The following is a 13,289-nucleotide window of genomic DNA, read 5'->3' on the forward strand; positions in this document are numbered from 1 at the left end:
GTATATGTATACATAGATAGATATATATGCGTGTGTGTTTGGGTTGGGCTTAAGTCCAGTCGGGGATGCAGAGGGAGGCGGGCTAGGCTTAAGCCTGCTAGGTGTTGTGCCTGCGGGCTGGGTTGCTTGCGCTGCCCAAGCAGGATCAAGGCGGTGAACGCAGGGTGGTGGGGGATCCCTGCTGCCCAGCCCTAGTAGCATCAGGAGGCTCAGCCTCTCGACTGTTCACCATGAGGCCCAACAAACTCGGAGAATACCTCAAAAGAAAGGGCTCTAAACGGCATGTCGTACTCAATAGAAATAACACGGACCAAGTTCCAACAGAAAATGTAAAGAGACTGGGGAAAAAAGTGTGATAATGTTTGATATGAAGCTCCAAGGTTCAGCTAACAAAGGCGCCATGGCGGCCATTCAAAACGGGTTTCACTCGGCCCAGCTTCTACATAGACCTCAGGTTCTCTCTCTCTGTGCGCAATTTGAAATTTTGCAGCGTATATTTTCATTGTGCGTGTCATCGTATTACAACGCTGTGTTTTTTTCATTGATTTGGATATTATCAAGTATGTGGGTTTCGAAGGAATTAGACTTTATGGTTATGATTGGTTTTTCCCCTGATTGCCAGGGTTGTGTTCCCAAAGCGAAAGCAAACGGTGAAGAATTCGTCTCTAAATTGCTTGATAGAAGATGGGCATTGCCCAACCCCGATACCAAAATTCACCAAGTAATGTTTCCTCCTACAAAAGTAGGACATAGAGGTGGACCATTCAGTTACGCATCCCTATTAAACAATACTCAACCATCCTTTGGTGATGACATGATGCTAAAGGATGACCAGAATCCATCCTTCTATATTGTGAGGGATGATTTGTTGCATCCATTGGTGAACGGTAATAAAGCGAGAAAATTGGACGGACTGCTTCCTCTAATTGAAGATCACTCAGTGAGTGACGTGGTATGATTATGTGATTTATATTCCTTTTGAATATAAGATGGTAAATGTATTTTAAAAATATCTTCTTTCTAACTGGAATATCCCTTGGTTTCCATGTTTTAATAATTCTCTTTATTTGCTTCTGAACATATATTCCTTCGTTTGTGATACCTATGCACAATGGGAAACAGGGCCTACGGAGTGGTATCCCATTATATTTTCATGGACCTATATGCATGAGTAGGCTCAGTAAATGATTGTGTAGGTTCATTAGCATCTGTGCTCTATTTTGATAAAATGAACAATGTGCTATATGTTTCAGTGAAGTTCTGTGTAGCAGATGGTTTTGGACATTTGATCATGTTGATGTCTTGTATAAATTTTTAAAGGTCATGCAATTGCACCTTGAGTGTCTGGTTGTTTGTTCTAGTCAATCGATCCTTCAACTAGAAATCTGCTTGGATGGTGAACCAGAGGAGGGATCTTAGCCCATGTTCTTACCCCATTTTATTTTCACAAATGTGAACTATGTCGTTTATAATACCAAATAATATATTTTTCATTTTTAGGAACTCATACGAAATAACGTTCAACTGGGACATTTTCTAGGTTACTTGTGGAGGTTGTCAAAGTGCTCATGCGGCAGCCGTTGGTAGGAAATTTCTCACCTCAGCATAGTGGTGGTATATTTTGTCTATTTTTGGGAAATAATATTCTTTTTTTGGGAAATAATATTCTTTAGCCCAATAGTACTTCATTTCTTTCAATTTGCGTCCCAAACTATCAACCTGTCAATTCCTGAAACACTCACTTTTTCACAACTTGCATCCTTGATCACAAGATTGTACCATATGTCTGATTTCTCAACGATCTTAACAAGCTAAATCTAAACTAAGGGCGGAAATTTCTAGAAAGGGGCAGTATAGGGTGCAAATTGAGAAGTGAAAACTATGGTATTACGAGGATGCAAAATGTATTTTCCCCTCTTGTTTTCACTCATTTTGATAGAGCTATAAAGGGGGTTGCTTCTGATGAGTTCTTTTGCATGTCTTACAGCTGTTTCATGTGCAGAGAGAGGACTTAAGTCACATTTGCTTCTACGGGGGGAGCAGCCTGAAATTCTGACTGGTTATAACCTGATTTCGACACTATATGGGAATGTCACATATGTTCCAAGGTCTCTCTATGCCAATAGGGACAAAATGCTGAAAAGCCATGCTGATTTGGTGGCAGGCAACAGTGGTTATGTTGTATGGTTCAATGATATTCTTCAAGCTTCTTTTACAACTCAAAGTTCTAGCACTTCAGACTTTATCCAAATGGATGCTAACAGAAGTGCTGAATACCATCCAAGAAAGGTTGTAATTGTCAATGAAGGTGCAGGGGATGCTGTGGCCATACTAGGTAAAAGCTGTGAGTTGCTATATAAAGCATCATGTTTGAGTTTGAATGTGCACCTATTAGCATTCCTTTTTGGGATAAATTTCTCTTTCTCCTTATAATGTTTTGATGTGACTGAGTTAGCATGAGAGCATTTTTGGATGTAGAATAAAAACTCAAATTATTCTCATCTACATGTCTATTTGAAGATTTGACATTTTTTAATTGATGTCACTCTGCTTGATGATAATGATTTTGATTGAAAGCCAAGGACATATTTTAGAAAACAGAAATGATTGATACATGGGCAACTGTGCACGAAAAAAAAGAGGGTAAACAGTGGTTACTGTTTGTGATTATTTAGAAAATGATTGGTAGTCGATGGTTTTAATGGCTGAAACCATACTATAGGCAAAAGTTTTGGGTTTCTTTATCAAGCACCATATTTGTGTTTGCATGCATACGTATTTGCATGTTTTTTTGGGATAAATTTATTTTCTCCTTTTGTTGGCTCTGTAATGGTTCTATGTGATTGAGTTAGCATGAGAGCATTTTTGAATGGAGGCAATATGTGCATATTCTTCTCGTCGGCTTATCATTTTGAAGATTTGGCATTCTGTTATATATGTAACTCTACTTGATGGTAATAACTCTGATTGAAGGCCAAGTACATATATAAGAAAGCATGACTCTCAGTTGATGGTTTTAATGGATGAGTGAGCTTTTTGAAACACTAACTTTGATTTTGTTGAACTAAGCTTTCATCAGATTTGATATTTACTTGCTGACTGAATAAAGTGTATTTCATTGTCTTGTTCTCTTGTAAATCAATTACTTTTTGGCTGGTTTAAGTTGGTTCTTTATCACTTATCTGGTGCGGATTGATTGCTACAATTGCTTTTACTCAAAAGTGGTTTCTTTCTCATAGGTGTCATTCGCCTCATTCATTACTTATCCCAGAATCATTTACTTGGTAAAGAGAGGGCCTTGAAATTGGTTGTAGATGCTGGTACTGGAACGACTGCTGTTGGTTTAGCACTTGGGGCCCTATGTTTAGGGTGTGTTCTATGCATTTTTTATTTTCTTTTGGTGAAGAGAATAAACAATTGCAATTCTTTGTTATGCTATGAGTCTTCAGAGGCACATTATGGCTGTGCATGGTAATTGCTTCTGTTGCTTCCTGTCAGGCTTCCCTGGGAGGTAACTGCCGTGATGCTGGCTGATACAATTGATGGTTACAAACAGCAAGAGAGACGCTTGGTTTCTGATTTCAAGAGGTGCTTTAGCTTTCATCTGACTGACCACAGTTTGAATGAAGTAGATAGTGGAATGGTGAATTGGGTACAACGTTTCCATCCAAGAAAGTAAGATGTCCATTTCCTTCACTGTTTTATTTTTAATGGTGTTATTCCAATCGAGCATTTCATATATTATCTTTGCTCTGAGATTTTTATATGAATTAGTCCTTGTGCAAAGCAGAGGAAGTCGACGACTAAGATACTCTATATGGGAAACTTTCTCCTAACAATATCAATTTTATGTTATTAAAAAATAATTATGACGTCGTAAGAAGAAAACTTCTTCCTTTCCATGTGTCTCTGCAGAAAATTTAAACATACAATAAGTGATGATTTTTTTTTTTTTTTTGTCTGTCAGATAATAGGGTTTGCCTTAAAATTAAGGTAAAAAAAAAGGGCTGTTTCCACTTTCTTGTAAAAACAGTGGGCAAGGCTAACATGTAGAAAATCAGTTTGTTTTAGGTCCTAAAGTGAATAGAAGTTTTACATTTTAGTCATATTGTAAGGGTGAGTAATAGCTGAAGTAGTAATAGCAGAAGTGGGTGTTGGCATTGGCAAGCATATAACATTCTAATATGCCATGCCTCTTATATAATCTATGGCCAAGCTTGTACAGGTCGTTCGACACTGTTTTATAAAATATGGGATCTTGCAATGCCTTTAGATTTAGGAGTGTCATTTAATTTTTTCAACACGCATGGAGAGAATTCTTACATCCTTCATTGGTGTTCAACAATATATATATATACCCTCACAAGTTACACTAATTATAATCATGTCCTCAAACACTCCCTCGCAAACCGTATATCATATAAACCCAGCTTGGAACAAATAAGTTTTAAATGACTATAACACAATGATTGAGTAAACATATCTGCAAGTTGATCAGCAGACTTCACAAAAGGTGTAGAAATGTCACCACTTAGTATCTTATCTCGAATGAAGTGACAATCAATCTCCATGTTAATACTCTTTCTAGATCTACTGACTTCAATTCCAAGAAAATATCTAAGCTTGCCCAAATCTTTTGTCTGAAACTGATCATGTAAAAACTGTTTCAGCATAACAATTCCAGCAGAGTCACTCCCAGTAATTACAATGTCATCCATATATACAACCAACAAAATGTGACATGTATCACTATGTAGGTGAAATACCGAATGCTCTATTTGGCAACTATGGAGACCAAATGCCAATATAGCATCAGAAAACCTCCCCAACCATATAATACATTTTTTAACTTGCATACAGAACCTTGATACTCCCCCTGAGCAACAAACCTAGATAGTTGCTCCATATAAACTTCTTCATGCAAGTCATCATGTAGAAATACATTTTTAACATCTAGCAAAAATAAGGGACAATCTAAATTAGCAGCAAGAGAGATCAACACTCGAACAGAGGAGATTTTGGCAACTGGGAAGAAGGTCTCATTGTAATCAATGCCAAGTGTAACCCTTAGCAACCAAGCGGGCTTTCAAACGTTCTACAGAACCATCAGGATGGAATTTGATTGTGTATACCCATCTACAGCCAACATGTTGTTTACCAAGTGGTAGTGGAACAAGATCCCATGTATCATTATGGTGAAGAGCATTTATTTCATTTTTCATAGCTGTCCTTCATCTTGGATCAGATAAAGAATCCTGAACTGTCTTAGGAACAGAAAATTTTGAAAGTTGAGAAGTAAAACATGAGAATGAAGGAGGTAAGGCATGATATGAAACAAATTGGCGAATCGGATGTTGAGTAACACAAGAATGAGTACCTTTGAGGAGAGCAATAGGCGTAGAGTCTGAAGTACTAGGTAACTCAAGATCTAAAGATAGAGACACGGTTGGTGGAGGCATGGGAGCTGGCGGCTGCAAGCAACCCAAGTAAACCTGTAAAAGAACAAGGGGAGGCACTAAGGAGGGTCAGGTAAGGTTGGGTGAGTGTGGAAGAGAAAGTGTAAGAGTAGGTAATAGTGGAGGATCACACTCAACACTCGAAGATGTGTCCAAGAAATAGGGTATGGACTCAAAGAAAGTAACATCAGCACTCGTGAAGTAGCGTCTAAGAACAGGACTATCGTAGCAATATCCTTTTTGAATCCAGGAATAACCAACAAAAAAACACTTGGTAGAACGTGGATCAAGCTTATCAAAGCCTGTGCCAAGGTTATGAACATAATAAACACACCTAAAGATTTTTGGAGGGAGAGAAAATGGCGGAGATGAAGGGAACAAGATGGAGAAGGGAGATGAACCATCGAGGACTGATGAAGGCATATGGTTAATAAGGTGACAAGCAATAAGATTTCATCACTCCAAATCGTTTAGGAACATGCATGTGCAATAAAAGTGCTCGGATTACATCTAACAAATAATGTTTTTGCTTTCAGCCACCCCATTCTGTTGGGGTGTATAAGAACATGAAATTTAATGAACAATTCCTTTATACTTAAGTAAGTAGCAAAGGCACTAGATTGATATTCTCTAGTATTATCAGAACATACAACTTGAACCTTTTTGCTAAATTGAGTTTTAATTTCTTTCCAAAAGACTTTGAATATGGAAAGAAATTCAGATCGTGCCTTCATCAGAAACAACTATGTCACACGAGAGAAGTCATCAACAAATGTAACAAAATATTGAAACTTGTTTGATTCAATGTTGATTGGTCCCCATATATTAGAGTGAACCAATTCAAAAGGACTCGATGCTCGTTTGTCAACTCCAAGTACAAAAGACACAATGATATTTACTAAGTTGACATGCTTTACAAGGAAAGGGAGACACATTTTTAAGATTCCTAACTTGACTTTTCAAAAGGAAAAGAGAGGGGGTGACCAAGGTAACAATGCTATTCATAAGCAGGTGATGAGGAAGTGAGGGCTCGAGTGGGTGACTGTTTAACATCAAGATAATACAGACCACCAGCTTCATGCCTCATACCAATCTTGTTCTCCCTGTCTTGAAATCCTGAAATATACATGAAGAGAGATAAAAGGTCACTAAACATTGAAGATTCTGAGTAATCTTACTAATGGACAACAAACTAAAGGGAAAACTATGAGTATATAGAACAGATGATAAGGATATAGAGTTAGTGAGTTTAGTGGATCCAATGCTTGTAACTTTAGCAAGAGAACCATTAGCAAGAGTAACACTCTTTGGAGATGTCACAGTATCTAACTTAGATAAGGCATAAGACAAACCGGTCATATGTTCATTAGCTCCTGAATCAATGATCTATGGATCTTGAGTAGATGAAACAAGACATGCGGACGTTGTACCTAAATAGGCAAGAGTAGCTGTCGAATATGAAGTTCGTGTGCCACCTAAAAGCTGATCATACTCATTATTTGATATGGTAATCATATATATAGTTGAGTTGAAGCTCATTGACGGTGATATAGCATCTTGGCAAACGGCCTGATGAGCGGACCCAAATGTTCTACCATGTAAAATCCCAACAATAGTCCACAGAGTAATTATTGCGACTACAATGAGTACACTTGTGAAATTCACGACCTCAAGCGTGATTACCTTTGCCATCATGTCTCCCATGTGCACGTTTACCATCTCGGCCTCCACGCCCACCAGGAGCAACATAGAAGTCAACCAAAGCAGATCGCTCACTAATCTAATTAACAGATTTTGACCACAACATATAGTTTCTTTTCATTCAATTTTACCAAAGTCATAGGCATATTAAAGTTTGGTGTAAGAGACTCTGACTCAAATTTAGTTGTCATGGACATAGAAAAATGTCACAATTCAACTTGGAGACAAAATTCACACAGACTATGAAATATGGATGAAAAATCGAGGAATACAATCTGGAAAACTAGAAACCCAGCTCAAGTACCCAAAAAATCAACCTGAGTAACCAAATTTCAGCTTTGTACCAGTCGAAATCAATATGTATCGGTCGAAACAGGCACGTATTGGCTTGGAATTGGCCTGTATCGGGCTGGTATCGGGTCTGAACAGGTATCGACCTATTGTTGTCTTTAAACACGGATTAAGGTATCCTAAACCAGAATAAGTGGTCTAGGTATTACATTATCCACGTTACCAAAGAGATGTTATTCTGGATAGGAACAAGCTCTTACTCCCGATTGGGGTTATCTGCACTCGAGGATTTGATAGCTTATACATGCAACGAAACACACTCCAAGGCTTCGATGTTGCTGACAACAAAGAGCCCTTCTGGCAGCCAATGATGACAGAAAACTCGCCGGGATGCACAAAAAATGATGGCGAGTTCAACCTTGGTGCCCAGTACTGAAGACAACGATGGAAACTCGTGGGAAACAACTTGAAACTCCTACCGACCGCCAACGACGAAGAGAGAAGCCATCGGGATGAACACAAGACAATGGTGAACTCGAATCCAGCAGTAGAAAACACTGGTGAGCTTTGATCCGATGACAAAAATCAGATAGAACACTGAAAAACACTCCAGCGAGCTCAGACAATAGTGAGCCCGATTTCAACCTCTCCTAGCTGAACCACTATACACCACTTACCACCAACCAACTAATCAACTCGCTATACCATGTCAACACACATGGAGAGAATTCTTACATCATTCATTGATTTCAACAATATATATACTGCATACAATTGACAATTATATCCTCACATGTTACACTAATTACAACCATGTCCTCTAACAAATTTAATTTAATTTTGTAATCTATCAATGCCATTTTAACGTTATCTCAAATGATAAATATTTTGTCATTATAGCTATAATGCACTTGCGATCTATCAAAACTGATTGTGTATTTTGGGTAGTATATTTGAGAAATATTAATAGGTCGACAGAAATGGAAACAACAGAATATAACTTGTCAAATTAGACGATGAGGATGCTTATGGAACTAGAGCTGCAAAGATTTAAGCTTGAGTAATATGCCATTACATCTAACAAGAGAACCGTTTTCAGTTACAAACATCTGATACCTGTGTCAATGTGTTTTCACTAAATTTCTCCCTTTTTTGTCTTTTTGCATTTGTTGAAACTCAACTCTCTCTCTAGATTCGGCAATGTATTGGAAGGGGAAGTAGAAGCATGCCAACAAATTGCACAGAATACTGGTATTCTAGTTGATCCAGTGTATACTTTAGCTGCTTGGGAACTGGCGGCACAACTTAGTGAGGAGGAAGCAAAAGGGGCTGTAAAAGTGGTTATGCTTCATACTGGTGGCACACTGGGCATTTTTGGATTAGCACAGAGGTACAGGTCTTACTTCCGTACACTCAAAGATGGAATTTAAAAGATAACAAGATCAATTTTGTAAATTACAAGACTAGGTATTACTTTCAACATGGAAAATTTCCAGCGATAATTGTTACTAAAAATTACCAATCCGCTGTTATCCCTTGATCAATTTGTAGGGATGCTATTCTAGTCTATATATCACATTTCAATTGCAACTTCTATTGATTCAGCAAAACATTCTCATTCTTGACAATTATAATCGTCATGATTTGCATCCTTGGTTTAGCATGGTTCATTGCCATCTCTTCCAGCTTTGTGTTATATGACTCATGCCGTCTTTCCAAAACTGGGGAGGATCGCCACGAAACACTGGGAGTGGCCGATCATGATCCCCTCTACAGGCTTTGTTAACCATCAAGGAACAAGTTCAATGTAGTTTCCCTGAAAGTTGCATTGTCACCATTAGATAGGATGCAGATCATATCCAAAGCCTCCGTCAGTGCCTTATTATCTCTCTGGGCCCTCATCAACACAGACCTTGATGACTAAGCAATTCTCAGCATTGATAATCCATGAATTGTCCCGACAACTCCTCTAGGGCTACACTTATGGCACATTTAAAACACAAATTATACATGCTACACTAACAGAATCTGTCCATGAATCAAAGGAAAAGAAGCTGAATACTTCACTATATCCCATTATAAGCTCTAAATCTCAACTCGACCAAAGTTTACCAAGGCATTAATCCCGTCCAACACAATGTTTTCTAACTTCTTAATAGCCTCACAGCCCACTATACATAGATTGCAGGCTAGAATGTGATTGTTCCTCATTTTGGGGCTCTTGGGCTCATTCAAAAACCAACAAAGATATCAAGTTTCTGACTAACCCAGAATCGGCAGCTACCATTACAACCTTTGGTTGACTCGTCTAGAAAGAGTAAATTCCTAATATTCTATTCATCCACGTCAGGCCATAATGGTTGCAATAACTGGCTACGACCATTTCTTTTTTAGAAAACTTTCCTGTAGGTGTCTCCTACATCCTGCATATATAGAAAGCCAATGGCAATGAGCCACGTGTGCGGTACATGAGGGAATGGTAGAGGCGCACAAACAGGGAATTTGCCCTTAAACGAGACCCCTCCATCCCTTTCTGAAGCGAAAAGTAAAACACACACACACACACACACACTCACTCTCTCTCTCTCTCTCTCTCTCTCTCTCGATGAAAACTCCTCCCTGTCTCGACGAAACCTCACTCTCTCATAATCTCCGATTTTGAAGGTTACTCTCTCTCTCTCTCTCTCTAGGTTCACTTGTCAACGTCAACTCCCTCTCTCCCTCCTGTGGAAGATGAAGTAATCAAATATTAGTACTTGTATTAATTTAAACACGAAAATATTATGGTTGTTTCTTTATATAAACCTTTCATAATCATCTCCATAATTTCTTGGAACAACACAAATTAAAGATTAAAGTGTCAGTGCGGCCATCAGACAAAGTCGACTGGGTGATCCGTAATAACCTAGCTATCACGTTTGCATCACCGCCACCAACTCCCTTTTCAACAATGGCATGGCCTCTTAATCATCAAGATCCCAAAAGCCATGATCGTAAAAGCTACACGATCAACTCGGACATTAATATTGCAGCATCTGAATCTTTGGTTCATTGCCCTCATCCATGTAGGTCGACAAAAGTAGGAGTCGAGCTCAATCGCTCCACTCCATCCACCTCAATGAGCAGTGAGCTCATGCCCACCATCACCATGGTTAAGAAGCTTGACCACAATGCTAGCGAGTGTGATCGTTGCAAGAAGATCAATACTTTGTACTCCCCTCTGCATTCATTACTTCCTACTACTAATCAAGAGGTATTCAACCTCTGTTCCGGTTTAGGGTTTTTGTGAGAGAGAGGGAAGGAGAGAGAGAGAGAGAGAGAGAGAGAGAGAGAGAGATTCTAAAAATCGGTTTAGAGTTTTTGTGAGAGAGACAGAGAGAGAGATTCTGAAAATCTCTAAAAATCGGTTTAGAGTTTTAGTGAGAGAGAGAGAGAGAGATTCTGAAAATCGATTATGGTGTTCGTGAGGGAGAGGGAAGTTGAGAGATCGATTGCACACAGAGAGAGAGACTCGGGAAGGAGAGAGATTTGATCTGGAGCTTGAGCAGAAAGGGGAGAGAGCAACGTGATCCCCTGCTACGCGTATTACACAGTTTACTGAGGAACACTTATGTGACAGTTCCCTATTCGTCTCCGATAACAACTATTTATAGGTGTCACCGGCCCAAAGAAGAACTGTTTCTTTTTTGGCCTGACCAATAAATAGTAATGTCTGATCTCTCTCTCATAGACGGGTTTGTAATATTTGGCAGCACAATCTAATAATTAAATACCAACATTCTTGATCATAGTGTCAATGCTGATTAAAAAAAAAAAAAAAAGAGCCACCCACAAACATATAATTGCACCCCCTTTAGCCACTAGAATCTCATCACGTACGCAAATGCAAACGAGAAAACGCCTAGCAACAAACTCTGCTCCCAACACATTATTTAGCTGCAAAATTGTGAGAGACGATTCGCCACAGTGACACGACATGCTCCACTTTGCGCACTCTATTCCCGAGATTCCAAATAGTTCTCAGTGTAACGTATGAAAATTTTTCTTATTAGTTATTATTTATTATTTTATATTTTATAAAAAATAAATCTATATCATATAAAAAAAATTATAAATATAAAATATAAAAATAAATAATAATTGATGCATAGTAAATTCATTAACACAAATATATTTGTGTGTTTGGTTCATTTATGGGGTTGGAGTTGGAGGGGTTATTAAAGTCTATTTGAATAATGAGATGAAATTAGATGATTTTAAATAAAAATTAAAAGTTGAATAAAATATTATTATAATATTATTTTTATTTTAAGATTTTAAAAAATTAAATTATTTATTATATTTTATATTAAAATTTAATAAAATTATAATTATAAGATAAAATGAGATGTAATGAAATGAAATAAAATTATTTTTATATCCAAACGGTACTAAACCAACCTGCTGCCTTCGCGAAATATCTTTACTGAATGATATTCACATTAATGGCTATCCTGCCCTCCTCTCATCAGAGAGAGACTGGGATTTTTACAAACAATAATTTTTGACAAAATCAAGTCACGAATTATGTTTACAGCCATATGGTACAAAACCCCCTTCCCCCGGAGAAAAAAACACCACCAACGTCTCATCATAGAAAGAATCAATCTTTGGAATTTCACTAAACCCATAATATGTTGTCCTCCATCAACTAATTGCGAAGAGATGGAGGCCTGAAAAAAATAAAAATAAAAAAGCAAAGAGACAAGAAAACTTAATTAATAAGATAGTCATACTAATAACCAATTAATGAATCCTGTATTCGATAGCATAAATAAATCTAAAAAAGTCCTACGTAAGCATCAGCCTTTTTTTATAACTTTTTATTTGATATTTTCCATAATTTAAAGAGGGATAAACCTAAGTCTCAATAAATTAAAGAGTCGGACTATTTTATTGGTAGTGTATTCATGTTTATTATTTTTGAATTTTATATTTTTTTATAATTTTTTTAATATATTTTAATATTTAAAAAAAATTAATACACTTAAAATCACTTTCTTAATTACTAAATAAATAAAATAGTATTTTTCTAAATTAAATGGTAAAATTTTCACTTTCAATATTTTAGACTAAATTTAATATTAAAAAAATAATAATTACAGTAGTATATGTGTAAGTATTATATAATTATTTTAAAAAATAAATAAATATAATATATATATATAAAAAAATTAGTTTTTTAATATTAAATTTTACTTATTTTAAAACAAACTAACTATTTTTCAAAGCTACTGTATATATAGCATTACTAACTTTCAGTCGTGCAAACGGTACTTCATGCATGACCTTTCTCATCTTATCAAAGGGCCCCCCCCGGCTTCAGAGAAATTATTAGCTTCTGATGCTCTCCTAACTTTTGAGCTTTGTACAGTAATTTGAAATGACATTCAACTGTTACGTGAAATATCACTGCATTTTCATTTCCCTGACTTGTAATAGCTGGAGTACTTACAACACACACCCACAAATACATGTATATTATATACGAAAAAATATAGATATAAATTATTATTAAGATTTCGTTTATTTTTAAAGATGAGATAAGATGAGATGAAATTAAAATTAAAAAATTAAATAAAATATTGTTAGAATATATTTTTTAATATTATTTTTATTTTGAGATTTGAAAAAGTATACACTGTTATAATAATTTTTCTCAAGCATTACTCATTATATATATATATATATATGTGACTGTTCAATGTCCAGCTATCTGCTCGATCTGAAAATCTAAAAGAAAAAAGGGTTAGCTAGTGTGGAATAATGAACTCACTAACATACGGAATGTCTCCGTTGTGC

General features: G+C 36.7%; 1 protein-coding gene across 2 annotated transcripts; it reads left to right on the forward strand.

Annotated features, from left to right (window-relative positions):
* Positions 1 to 349: 349 nt before the first annotated feature.
* On the forward strand, positions 350 to 9,039 carry LOC108990791 (D-cysteine desulfhydrase 2, mitochondrial). Of its 2 annotated transcripts, none has more exons than XM_018964878.2 (7): positions 350 to 454; positions 623 to 952; positions 1,541 to 1,583; positions 1,988 to 2,335; positions 3,240 to 3,369; positions 3,499 to 3,675; positions 8,641 to 9,039. In XM_018964878.2, the coding sequence occupies exons 1-7, from the start codon at positions 359 to 361 to the stop codon at positions 8,876 to 8,878; spliced, it is 1,362 nt and encodes a 453-aa protein (XP_018820423.1). In that variant the 5' UTR covers positions 350 to 358; the 3' UTR covers positions 8,879 to 9,039. The 2 variants fall into 2 exon arrangements, with proteins under 2 accessions (XP_018820423.1, XP_018820424.1); XM_018964879.2 differs by having other exon boundaries at positions 623 to 940.
* The last annotated feature ends 4,250 nt before the right edge of the window (positions 9,040 to 13,289 follow it).

Source organism: Juglans regia, chromosome 13 (assembly GCF_001411555.2).
Source record: "Juglans regia cultivar Chandler chromosome 13, Walnut 2.0, whole genome shotgun sequence".
NCBI classification, from domain to species: domain Eukaryota; kingdom Viridiplantae; phylum Streptophyta; class Magnoliopsida; order Fagales; family Juglandaceae; genus Juglans; species Juglans regia.